Raw genomic sequence first — 13,347 nt, 5'->3', positions numbered from 1 at the left:
TCCGTCCATCTGTCCGTACCATTCTTGTGAACACGATATTTCACTAAGACCTTGAGGGAATTTCTTCAAATGTGGCACAGACATTCATTTGAACTCAAGGATGAACTGATTAGATTTTGGTAGTCAAGGGTCAAAGGTCAAGGTCACAGTGACCTCACAAAACATGGTTTTGGCCTTGTGAATGGGATATTCACTTGGACTCAAGTATGAACTGATCCGATCAACTGGTGGTCAAAGGTCAAGGTCACAGTGACCTCACAAAAACTCCACACAGCAATTATGACAAAATTTCATACAAATGGTTAATATTTTATATGATTCTGGATAAACCAGAATTTAAACATGATGTAACTTGAAACTAGTCTAAGTGGTTGAGGCTTACAACTGAGAGGCGGAAATTCTAGTTTACATTAATTGACATCTGAATCAATTTCGATAAGAAAATACAGATTAATGCAGAGATTAGATTACTTTATTCTATTGTTTTGATTGTGTGTGTGTGATTTCAGCATAATGACATAATGTCAGTATATTCTGGACCTGGAGATACCAACTGTCGCAGGAACTAACACAGAGGTGGTTTTGAGTTCTCTGGCAGGTGTTCATATGTCTGTGTGTGGACAGACTGAAGCTGTGGTGGCTCATGGTGACCCAACACCTCACTAAAACACTTTTAGGGTGTGTCCATATCACCTTTGCAGTAATACTGATGCTGTACAAACACAGGTTATTATTATTATTATTATTATTATTACCAGCCACTCAGTGTGTGCTCCCCGGTGCATTTACAGCCAGTGGACAGCTCAGCAGTACATCATGGACACAACAGGCTGTTGTTGAGATTAAATCTGTGACCTTTTGCTGACAAGATGCTCTAACCACTAATCCATCGTGCTGCTCTTTAGCTGACAGCTGATGTAGCTGACCATGTAAAGAACCTCTCCATCGACCCTGACACAAACCCGAACCACTGATGATACTGATAAGAACAATAACACACTTTCACTTGCATGTGATGTTTTTTTGCAATGTGCATCAGCGCTGTAAAAATCTAGAAGGGAAACATGAAAAAAGATTTCTGCACATTTATTGTATCTGTCAAATAAAGCAACTTTGATTCTAAAATATCAAAAATACATGAATATGTGTGGGAAAATAAACTTGTATTCATCATTTAACTAATGTCATGATTCTTAATTATATTACAGTGCTGAATAAAAGACAATGATTCATTATCATCAACTCAAATTTATCACCATTTCTCATTTGCATGACACAAGTTTTAATTATGAAGCATATTTGACTATACATTGCCATGACTATACATTCCCCTGTACAGTTAAATGGCAAAAGAGTTGAACTATTTACAGCAGGACATTTAGAAGAGTGTCTGTTGTTGCAGTCAGAGCCATACACACGAAGCCTTTGTAGAAGCTGAAGCTAAAATCACTGATGCAAGCTGATGTCATCTATAACAGGAAGTGTTTCCTCATTTTATCAACAAAGGATGAACATTTGCATTGTGTGTCATAATTGGCAACATTTTAAAGAACATTGTGTCAAAAACATTCAATGGCATATCCTGTGTTTTGTTACACTGTAATATCCAACACTACATACAACACTGAAGACACGCTTGCAACAGAAGATGAATATGTGCAAAAGATGACATTTTTCTTTAACCTCTTGAACTTGACTGGACTGTTGAACCTTCTTTACAAACTCATGTTTTTTTTCGGTCAGGCTTCAGAACTTTATTTTTAAATCTCAAAGATACCAAATATAGCCAGTTATATCAGTTAAATTCTGGATAAATGAGTCTAATAATGTTGTTTTACAGTCTCCTAACATAATTCGTGGACCAGTATTCTCAAACTTTGCTCGTCCAGAACCCTGTTTAATCCCTCAGAGGTCTCACCACCCCAGTATTTAAAGGTTATTTCTAACTCCTTTTGCAAATTTGAGCATGACGTTGTTTTGTGTTCTGCTTTCAGGAAGAAGTCAAAACACCAAAGTCTTACAAATCTACCAAATTTAGTTTTCTTCTTACCAAATCATTACCATTAAATTCTTAGAGAGGACATTAAAAAATAGTTATCTTTGCAAGTTTTTTTTTTTTTTTCTTTTTAATATAACATAAGATTGTGATTGATTCTGTGATTACACGCAGTGAAGCCTCAAATGCATCATGTGTTCGATGTCTTCATGATTATATGAACTGTGCGACTGTGAAATATCATTGGATTGTAGATGTTCTTAAAAATATTTCAGCTGACAATGAATTTGAGGTGAGTACATAAGTGAGGGACCAAAAGATCCTGAATATCCAGGAAGTTAAAAAGGGTTAATTATCATTAAATAGTCTTTATACGTGTAAATGTCACAGGTAACTTCCCTCAGTCAAAGACGGTGAATGGCTCTGGCTGCATTTTCAGGTAAATCTGCCCTGTCGCCAACAGGGGGTGACAAAAGCTCACAAAAAATATATAATAATAATAATAATAATAATAATATCAGTAATAATGAGAGTAAGACACACATATTACATTTTACATAGCCCTCCTGTCCCATGCCTGTCTCATATCAGGCCTACAGTACTGTTGTCAGGGTTGGTAAGGTTCTTTTTTCCATTTCTTATGTGGTACAAAGACATTCTGGAAAAGTGATGTGCACCAGGATGTCATTCTTCATCCAAACATGCCATCATTTAAAGAGTCTCTGCTTCAAACTTTCTCAGTGTTTGCAAAAATATCTCTGTGACCTTTTTTGTTTACCTGAAAATCAGAACTCGAATATGTCAGGTAATCCACAGAGTGCATCATCTGGTGCGACTCTGTTCAAAACACAACATGTTTTAAAGGCAGATTAAGTGTTTGCATACATGACCACACACATATTTCTTATGTAATCTTACCAGCTTTTTTTCCCTCCAGTGTTTGGTTGTAATTCGTTCATTGTTAAGCATTAGAAACACCTGTAATCCCCTGACATGCATCCTGTTGCCCTCCAACCCTGACTATTCTCATGATGCGGATTTGATTGACAGCATGCAAATCAGTGTAGACCTGCATTTCCTCCACATGGCAGATGTTCAGCCCTCATACTGTTCCTCTGTCTTCTCAGTTCTGTCAGATTCCAGTGAAGGTCACCGGTGTTTGCAATGACCCATCCTGTCTCGCTGCCTCATAGTTGCATGTATTACCTTCATTTGAACATTGACATGTTAATTAATTGCGGTCTTAATCTGTAAAACAACCAGATTTAATAGCCAGTTCTTCAGACATAATGATGATGGGCAGTGCTGCTGAAATTTATAACCATCTTTTTGTTTTTTTAATGTCATCGTTGTCCCTTATGTCAGCCGTTCTAGTTCCCTATTGTAAGTTCCCTATCGTTGTTTCTGACAACTCACAATAGTCCCTTTTCTCTCAGAGCCATAAAAAGCTGCATTAGGCAAATTGTTGTCCAGCTGTGACAAAGAAAAAACTTCCTGCCTCCAATAAATGAGCAGCTTCAATTTACCTCTGCTTGGTCAGATTGACTTTTGCTAGCAGGAGATCTACTCCGCTGACAGGAAGTGACAATTTAAATTCAAGTGTGACAGCAAAACAGACCTCTGTGTTGATGAAGTTTCTGTTCTGATGTGTTTCATCTCTCGCCTTTTGGTTTACTGCAGAATAAAAGCATTTATAGCCGGATTTAAGAAGGTTATGTAGAGCTTATAGCTAGAACTTTGAAGATAGCTTTATTTTAGCTACCTGTTGCTATCATGTGTACAGTTGCCTAGTGCAGCTTTAACAACCGAAACAATCAAATCTGCATCATATAACATTGAAAATCCAGATTTGAATCTAAAGTTAAGTCAGTTTTTCAGCTCACAGTCCGTGCTCTGGTTTTATTTGTCGTACTGTCGCTCATTCAGGCCGGTCTACATTCCAACATCTTCTTGAAGGCTTTCCTGAAGCTGTCATCCAGGAAGGCGTAGAGGAACGGGTTGAGGCAGGAGTTGGCGTAGCTCAGGCTGGTTATGAAGTAGGAGATCCCAATCAGCAGCGGCGTGGTCCTAAGGTCCGTCGTCAGAGCCACGATGGTGCTGAGGTGGAATGGGGTCCAGCAGAACAAGCAGACAGCCAAGACGATGAACACCATGATGGTGACTTTCTTCTTGGCCTTATCCAGCGCCTTGGCGTTGCTGTTGAGCCTCATGTTCCTCAGCTTGTAAAGCATCATTGTGTATAAGATGCAGATGGTGGAGACCGGGATGGCGAAGCCCATGATGAGCGTGTAGATCCGGCTTGCCTTGAACCACAAACTTTCAGGGCTGGGGAAGCTGAGCACGCAGCTCTTCCTCCCATCGTTTGGGTTGACAAAGACGCCGGCGAAAACAGTAAAAGGCATAACGATGAGGATAACAAGGATCCAGACACATAATGAGATGATTTTGGCTGCTCGGTAGGTGCGGTAAGGCATGCGCTTGGACCTCACTGTGGCCAGCACGACCAAGTAACGGTCAATGCTCATAACTGTCAGAAAATAGATACTGGAGAAGATGTTGTAGTGGTCTATGCTGAGGATGACTTTGCACAAAACCTCGCCGAAAGGCCAGTAGTGCAACAAGTGTTCAGCTATGTTGATAGGCAACACCAGAGTGAACAAATCGTCCGCAATGGCCAAGTTCAGGATGAACATATTGGTGACTGTTTTCATCTTCGGGGCTTTGAGGATCACATAGATGACAGCCGTGTTGCCCGTCAGTCCCACCGCGCAGATGACAGAGTAGATGACAGGCAAAATGACGTAAAGGTCAGCGTAGAAGTAAAACTCAGAGGGAGGTGTGCAGTTCAGGTCAGTGCGGTTCCCCAACGTGAGGGAGTAGAAGTCCACAGAGTCGTTGCAGACTGGCGGTTCACCGCCGGGGAGGGACACATTCTCCATGTTTGAGGAGAAAATGAAACCGAACTTGTCAAATTAAGAGTCTGTGAGCATTTTGAGATAAAAGTCCATGAATTCTAAAGAAATGATCAGTTACGTTTCTAGAGGAACATTTGAGTCTTTGTCTTCCTTTTTAGACAACTTCTCAAACAATGGTCATCGGTCAGTGAGCCTAAAACATTGTCTGTGCACCGTTCAGGAAACAAAAAGATGAAGTTAAACTGGGATTACCCTTCACTGAGGAGGAGCTCAGCTTCAGGGACAAGCAAACAACAGAGATCAGTATTTAGAGCATCAGTTCCCAATATGAGGTCCTTGGCATAAGTACTAAGCACTACATCTACTTAATATAACTAGAGCTGCTGTCACCTTCTCACCTTCTTCAGATCTCCTTGATGTCCCTCCTTTAGCTGCTTTGGATAAAAGCATCCGCCACATGAGTAAATGTAATGTAACATCAGTATCTTCACTGTTGTTTCAGTTTCTGAGCTTATATATAAAGGTGGACCTTTTTAAGTATTAAACAAACTGTGCCCATGCAGTCTTACCTCCCCCACTCACTGTACAGACAGATACAGAATGATGTAAGGAAATCATATGCATTAATGATGATCCTGTCACAGGGATTGCCTCAGGAGAAGATCTCAGGATATGTTTAGTGTCCTTGATGTGGAAAAGCTTGTTTCATGCTCGTCAAATGAGCGGTCCACTGTTGGTTTTTTTCAGGATTGATTTTCCATTTGCAGGTCTTTAAAAATATTTGACACTTTATCTCCACTGGGGTTCATTCCTTCACTTTTCATCTTTGAAGTCGGCGTGAAAATCACATCCTCTCTGTCGATGTTAGGTTCGTCCTCAAACAAGATATCCTCCCTCTCTCTGATTCTCTTGCTCCTCGACGCCAAAGACTTAAATGTAGTTTTTACACGCGTGTCCAAGAAAATATTTATGATGGTTATTTAAGATTTCGGGTAGTGGTGTCTCCTCTCCGCGCTTCCTGCGCGCTCTGGAGACGGTGCGATGGCTTTACGCACGAGTGGCGCATCACGAAATCTGGACAACAGAGAGATGTCAATTAGTCGCCTTGCACACATTTTAAACATCAGTGGAGACAGAGTGCGTGAACGTCAATAGACAGCAGGCGGCGGGTTGTACAACAACAGCCTTGTATCAATAAAGACAAAAGTCCAAACAGGACCAACTGGGTCAGACTGATGAATACACCTTAATAAATTAACCTGATGCAGCCACGTGTCAAAATGTCCTGTTAAAGTAAATTAATTGATTTATTGGTTTATTTCCAAATCCATGTGCAATAATAAGATACGTGAGACAAAAGTTAAAGAACAAGTGTGTAGTAGTATTTTTTTAAAAACCTTATGTTAACCAACATTGTTCTCTTAACCTCGTGGAATAATCATATATGATCTACGATCAGATACATGCTAAGGTTAGACTTACTGTATAAATCAGTCGATAACAAATCAAAACGTTTTTTCAATAAAAATAAAATTAAAAATATGAAAGAGTATAAAGTGAGATCAGGCGAGTTTACCCTCCTATGCGTCCCCGATAAAGTCACTCTCCTCCGGTCTCACCTCTGTGGAAGATGCGCTGCTCTCCAGCCTCTGCTTCTCTCTCTCTCTCTCTCTCTATCTCTCTCTCTCTCTCTCCTGGAAAGCAGCTCCACCGGCTGACGTCACTCCGAGATCCCCATGTCAATCCTGTGATCCGCGAGGCTCGTGCTGCCCGGTGGAACAGACCCTCTTTCAAATAGTCCTCCTCATGTTAAAAGGCTGCATATACTTACTGAACTGTCTGATGTCTCTTTATCTTATCTTATCTTTATTCTTTTTCTACACCTGATTTTCTTTTCATATTATTTTCTGCCTTTATTTTACCAACATGTCCTTTTTGTATTTTATAACTGAGTACACTCAATGCACATCTGTCCAGCTATAACAGAAAACGGTAGCAACAACCAAACAGAAAAACGAAATATATCATTTCCTTCAGGAGCTGGTGACAAATTCATCTGGGGGCCAAAAACATGACTATGACTCTGTGAATGATAATGTTGCTGTATCTGCTGGACCAGAAATGTGCAGCTGTCGGCTACTATAATATATTCACCAGACTCAGTGTTGTGTTTCCAGCTGGTTGTGCTGCTGCCAAGTGGCCAAAGAAAAAAAAAAATCAGTGAATGCAAAATTAAGTAATAATTCATGCCTTTTGAAATACTATAACCTACCATATTTAATGTAATGTATTCTTTCAAATTAAAGAGGCGCTTAGTGTTTTAGTATTGCACTTGAGGGAGTCATAAGAGACATATCTAGACTCTTAGTCCCTGTGTTGCGCTCCGAAAACAGGGGATCCTACAGTTCCCACAATGCAACTCCGCCGCTTCTAAATGAACTAAAACCTACACCACCAGTTTATAACGCAGGCCTCATTCTCAAGCCCTAAGCCAAGATAACCCTGATGACATCACAATTACATCATTATCAGCTCCCTCCAGAGCCACAGATGACATTATTGTTATCACTGGCTGAGTAGGACTCGTGATGAGTAATCTGAACTCCATGTGTAAAATCGGTGGAGAGCCACTTCAAAGAGTTTTCTACCTTCCAGCTGCTGTCTGTGTATCGCACACTTGAAACTTGACAAATTGAGACGCTTCTTCTGTGAAAATGAAAAACTTTCAAAACTTCCTGTGTGACATGCTGGAGACAGTCTAAGGCACAACTACAAGACGTCAAGAAAGTTTTAGACTTTGTGACTGTTTTACACTATAAAGAGCAACAGCGTCTGGTAGACTGCGGCAGACCTTCTGCCACACAGCAAATGCCTTCCTTTCTGGACCATCAGGCTGCTTTTCTCTTTCTTTTGTTTCCAACTCTTTTCTCTCCTCTTTCATTTTTCTTTGCAGCAGAAGACAACCTGAAAATGAGGAATCATGGGATTGATTTTTCTGTCCACTTTGAGCTGAACGCCCACCTCCTTGTGTTCTCACATCTCTCGTTTTCTCACATTTCACTCAATTCCTGTTTTTGTCTCTTTGTGTGAGTGTCTGAGGGGAATCTTGTCATATTTTAAATTGTCCAGCTGTGTGTGTGTGTGTGTGTGTGTGTGTGTGTGTGTGTGTGTGTCTGCTGTGAATCACTGTAAGCAATTTAAACCTAAAGATTTATACAAGATGCTTCCTGTCTCACAATGATATCTTTCTCATAATGAGCCAAAGCACTCTGGGCACTGAGTGCACACATTGAGTGTGTATGAAAGTGACTCTTGAAATCTTAATATTTAATTTCTCATCGTTTAAGAAAACAATAAGAACTCAAGGTCTTCTTACTATCTTTCTCTAAGGCTTTCAATCTTATCAAACGGTGTTCATCAGCAGATGGAGTTTACTTCCTCATCAGGGAGATGGATCTATTGACATGCGAGCCCAGTAGCTCTGTAGCAATCCAGCACTCTTTGTATGTGTTGACTTAAAGGTTAGGAATAACCTTGATGTTCCATTATTGGAATGATATTCTGTATCATCTGCTTTAGAATTATTATTACAGTGGCTTTATGCATGAGCACAAAGATACATTCTTAACAAGTTTTGAATTCCAAATTTGAAGAGATTTTGTCAAGGTATTACTGAGATATCACGTTCACTAAAATGGGATGGAGACACAACTTAAAAAACTGTTTGCATAAAGAGACCAAGATAACTGCTTGGTTTAAACCAATGTAAATATCCACTAATTATTATTTCAATATTGGAAACTTCATTTCTCCAAGTTTGTCTACCAACGAGTGGGTGTATTTGAAAAAAAGCTGATTCTGGAAAAAAGGTTGCTGAGAGCTCTGAGACAGAACTGAACAGTGAATATGCAAAAAAATGAAATAAAATGAAATAATGAAAAAGACCTATAAAAACTTAAAAAGATCCTGAGCTGCAGAGTCTTTCTACATTATGAGTCACATGGTTTACTATTAACATATGAAAACATTAATTAAGCCAAATTTGAACATTTATACTGAAAACTCCAGAAGAAGCTCGAGAGTGGACCCTGAATTGGGACTGGTTTGTGACACTGAACTTGCATGCTTCATTTTATAGCAATTTTGCACTGTTGAAAAGATCAATCCAGGTGGCATTAGATTTGCCAGAAAAGCTACATTTTGTGAATGAAAAAGAGTATGAATTGAACATATTTTGCAGGAGAAAGTTGTCAGTCTCGTATGGTTGTAAGTAATTATAAAGACATGCACTCACTGAAACTTAAGTGCTCGGCTGGTGAGAGCAAAGCAAACTTTCCTCATAGGTAACAAGGGAGAAGTTTATTATGTCTGACTATATTGCCAGGGCAAGGAAGAACACTGAAAAAGGTAACAGTGTCAACACAGCAGTAGGAGAGTTCCCGGCAATAGGCATTCTGGGAATTACAGTAAATCATAAACCATTTATTTATCCAGGGAGTCATATCTAAAAATACAACACACAGTTTAATTTTTCTTTTACACTTCTACACATTCACATCCAGCAGACGCATTCTTCAGCTGTGATGCACTGAGCACCTCCTCCGGTGTGAAGTGCTGAACGCTAAAACATCAGCGTTGTTTACACGTGAAACTTATTTCTAAAATAAATTCTGATGTCAAGCCAAGTTTTAAATGAACTGCTGTTCTGGCAGGCAGATAAAAAAGACATGACATTTGCATTCAGTGACATTTACAAAGGTACCGTGTCTTGGAGGAATTATTTCCAGCAAAGTTGTGTAATAATCAATAAAAACCAGCTGACCTGGTCAGAATCCATTTAATCAATTTTGTGCGGCAGCAATTGGTCTGTGTGACATTGATGCAATGGCATGTTGAACAATACACAACAACATTAGACTAAACAACAACAATTCAAGATCATATGCATATGTGCCACCACAAGCACTAGTTGCACATATGCAGGGGAATGGGCACATGTAAATAACAAATGTTAATAAATCATTAATTTGTGGCTCCATCAGCTGTATTTATGCAAATTTATTCTAGAGGTCGTAAAGATTTTACATAAACAAGCAGAAATGCATTATGGTATTCCTGTACAACATACAGCACTCTCTATCCCTTGACCCCTGATACATGAAGGAAAAAGGAAGAAACATCAGGAAGAGCAACAAATGATGGATCCCTTTTCCAGGATGGACAGCCATGCAATACATGACGTGTACAGAGTAGACACAAACAACGATAGTAAAATTTAAAATATGACAACTCAGTATGACGATGCTAGGTTTAAAAACTAGAAACAAATCTGAAAAATATGGATCTGGGAGGATTTTGGGCGGCTTCCAGATACTAAAAAAAGATAGGATCTGAGCAACATGCTTCCACATTCTTTCTACCACAAATACATAGACAGAGGATAGACTGCAATGAAAAAACTCAGTGACACTATTCACACAGAGGTACAAGAGGAAAAGGCACCATCCACATAGAGTTAGGCACTGGGAGGCAGACGAGGACACTGTCAATATGGAGGGAGACAAGGGGACCGTTCGCTCAGTGGGAGAGAGATAAATATGCATATACATTACATAACAAAACATACGCTTCTAGGAAAGAAAGACAACTAAAGATACACGTTAACAAGAAATGAAAGAAATAAAATCAAATGACAGCCATTCATGATAAATAATACTGTATGTTTATCTCTTTACAACTTGCTTCACATGATCTGAGCATTTAGTGTTGTGATTTCTGCCTTTTGATGTTTTACTGTTGGTAGACATTTCATGTTATGTTTGGACTCACAAAGTGTCCAACCATTTTATATCCCCTATTCAATCTGCTCAGGGTCACAGGGGTGCAGGAGTGTGTGGGAGCAGACAGTGTACAAACACATTCAGACCAGACCAACAAGCAATTATAACTTTCCATTTAATCTAACCTGAATGTCTTTGGAGTGTGGGAGGAAACCAGAGCTCCGGCGCTTAGACACAAGGAGAGTCCAGAGACTCCAGAACACATCCAGCAGAGTCAGGTTTACAGAAGGGTTTTGCTTTGATTTAAGGGTCTACTTTAAGAATGTGTTTGTATTGAGTGAGTGCTGACCCCAGGTCTGTAGAGCTGCAGAAATTTATGGCTGAACACTTATGAACTGTCGCTGGTGGAAGAACACGTGTGAAAGTCCCTCAGCCAAAGTGAAATATGTGTTTTATGTGTTGACAATTCAAGCACTAAAAGGTGTCGGTATCAGTCTTAAAAGCTCTGTCAACAACAGCTGATGGATGGACTTCACTTCAACGGTCGTATAATAAACTGACCTGCTTCGTCTGATCAACTTAAAAGCAAACTATCCCCCCCCGCCTCCCTCTCCTTGCTGGGGAGAGCCCAGGGTTGGGCCAGTGAGCATAACACAGGCTCCAATAGGCTATGCTTACATTGGCAGGAGAAGATATAGTCACAGCTTCTTCCTCCTCTTCCTCCTCCTCCTCCTCCTCCTCCTACTCCAGTGATGAGAAAAATTCATTATAAAATACCTACAAGACCAGTTAAAGGCCAATAAACCAATAAATGGCCACTAAAAGCCTAGTAAAACAATGACTTCCTAGTGAAAGCCAATGAAACCAGCTGCTGATTATTGGATGAACACAAAAAGACAGTTGAGGACATGGTTTCTAAACGCTTATAGAGTTCATTTCAAACAAACCAACATCAATAGTCCAGGAGACATCAATGTGTTGCCTGGTAGTTGGATCTAACAGCCAGTAGATCATCATACTTTGAAAGCTTAGCAATAACAGAATGACAGCAGGACAGATGTTCACATTCAGCCATGTGGTCATGAGTGGTATGAGATGAAGAACACAGCTGAGGTTACAGACAGACACTGTAGTTACATTTCTTTTGGATTCCCATTCGAAAAACCAGAATAAGTTCCTCAGTAGGAAAAAACATCACCTAATAAATAAATTCAAATAAATACATTGTTTACCAATCTACGTCTATCAGTCTATGAATCAGCAAAAATAGAATTTGGAATAAATGGTATTGAAACAATGATTCCTTGACTTCAGACAAAATCACACTTCTCCTTTTTAATCAGTGACAGTGATTCTTTTAGTGTCTTCAAATGTCTAATTTTTCTTTTTTTCTATGTGTTTGTTTTTATATATTCTATGCTGCCTTGCTGCAAAAAGACCTCCCTTACCCTCCTTTCCTTTCTGTGGTTAGACAAGGGTGAGAATCAAAAGACAGTAAATAGCCTCAATTTTATGAGTGGGTTTTATGTTTAAATATAACTAGTTAAATAACTAGTTGCCAAAATTAAATATGCATAAAAAGGCAAAGAATTACACCATTTACATGGTCAATAAAATTGGCAGCAACCCAGTCCCGTACCTAACCGTAATTGTTGCCTGGGTGATTTGACTCAACTGTGTGAAATTACCTTATGTGCCCCATAACTTTACATTATTTTACAATGGGTTTAATAATGTCACATCTTGCATGTATTGTGTAATATTGCACATGCAGCTTGCCAGCTCTCCATGAAAATCTTTGACTTTTCTCTGTTGCAGAAAAGCGCAGAGTTGGGAAGACACCGACTTCCACATTATTCATGTCTACCTTTTTCATTCTGTTCTCATGTTCTTTCAGTACCCGTTCTCCTCTTGTTCCAGACCCTGTCACATCTCACTTGACCAGCGGCTGCCCTCATCATCTCATTAGTCCGTCAGTGCATATACCAGCTCACCAGCCTTTGCTCTTTGCCAATTCATCTATGTGTACTCACCTTATTATTCCAAACCTTTTCTTTGTACATGCCTGATTCCAATTTTGCTTCGTCTCTCTGGACTGCTTTGCCTCCATTATTACTTAACTGTTACGAACTTTCTGTTTCTACCATTTTTCTCTTAACTTTCTCTTGACTGTGTGTACTACTGTCTTCCACCTCACACCAGTCATTTTCAGGTCAGAACTAAACTGAACTCCACCTGTTTATTGCTTATGGTATTGATTCTCAAGTTAATTGACATTGACCGCATGAACTGGTTACACATGACACCTCCAGCTTTTTGATGTTACTCTTTGATGTTGTTGAAAGTGACTAGCATCAAAAGACTCAGTGTAGTGTGTATACAATGGACTCATTGATAATGTGCTTATTCTGTGTAGTAATGATGTAAAAAAAAAAAAAAGAAGAAGAAACTAAATGGGTTTCACACAAAAAGGTCAGCATGCTCAATAGACATGTAGAAGAACAGGGAAATAAAGGAGCAGCATTATACTTGTATTGCAGGGTAGAACACAGATCCATCCATCCATCCATCTATTCTCTAATCCACTTTTCCTGCCCAGAGATTGCTTTGGACAGGAGCATCATGAGGTTACATTACCAGCAGGTCATAAGTCACA

General features: G+C 39.5%; 1 protein-coding gene across 1 annotated transcript; it reads right to left on the bottom strand.

Moving 5' to 3' along the window:
- Positions 1-1,070: 1,070 nt before the first annotated feature.
- On the bottom strand, positions 1,071-6,550 carry npbwr2b (neuropeptides B/W receptor 2b). The gene is made up of 2 exons (XM_023392894.2): positions 6,488-6,550; positions 1,071-5,985 (listed from the first exon to the last, which is right to left on the bottom strand). Exon 2 carries the CDS (start codon positions 4,933-4,935, stop codon positions 3,919-3,921), a length of 1,017 nt encoding a protein of 338 aa, XP_023248662.1. The 5' UTR covers positions 4,936-5,985; positions 6,488-6,550; the 3' UTR covers positions 1,071-3,918.
- Between the last annotated feature and the right edge of the window lie 6,797 nt (positions 6,551-13,347).

The sequence above is a fragment of the Seriola lalandi genome, unplaced genomic scaffold, assembly GCF_002814215.2.
Source record: "Seriola lalandi dorsalis isolate HSWRI2012SDOR001 ecotype SW California unplaced genomic scaffold, Sedor1 jcf7180002054927, whole genome shotgun sequence".
In the NCBI taxonomy this organism is placed as follows: Eukaryota; Metazoa; Chordata; class Actinopteri; order Carangiformes; family Carangidae; genus Seriola; species Seriola lalandi.
The sequence above is the reverse complement of the archived record's forward strand: the minus strand, read 5'-3'. Positions and strand labels throughout refer to the sequence as shown.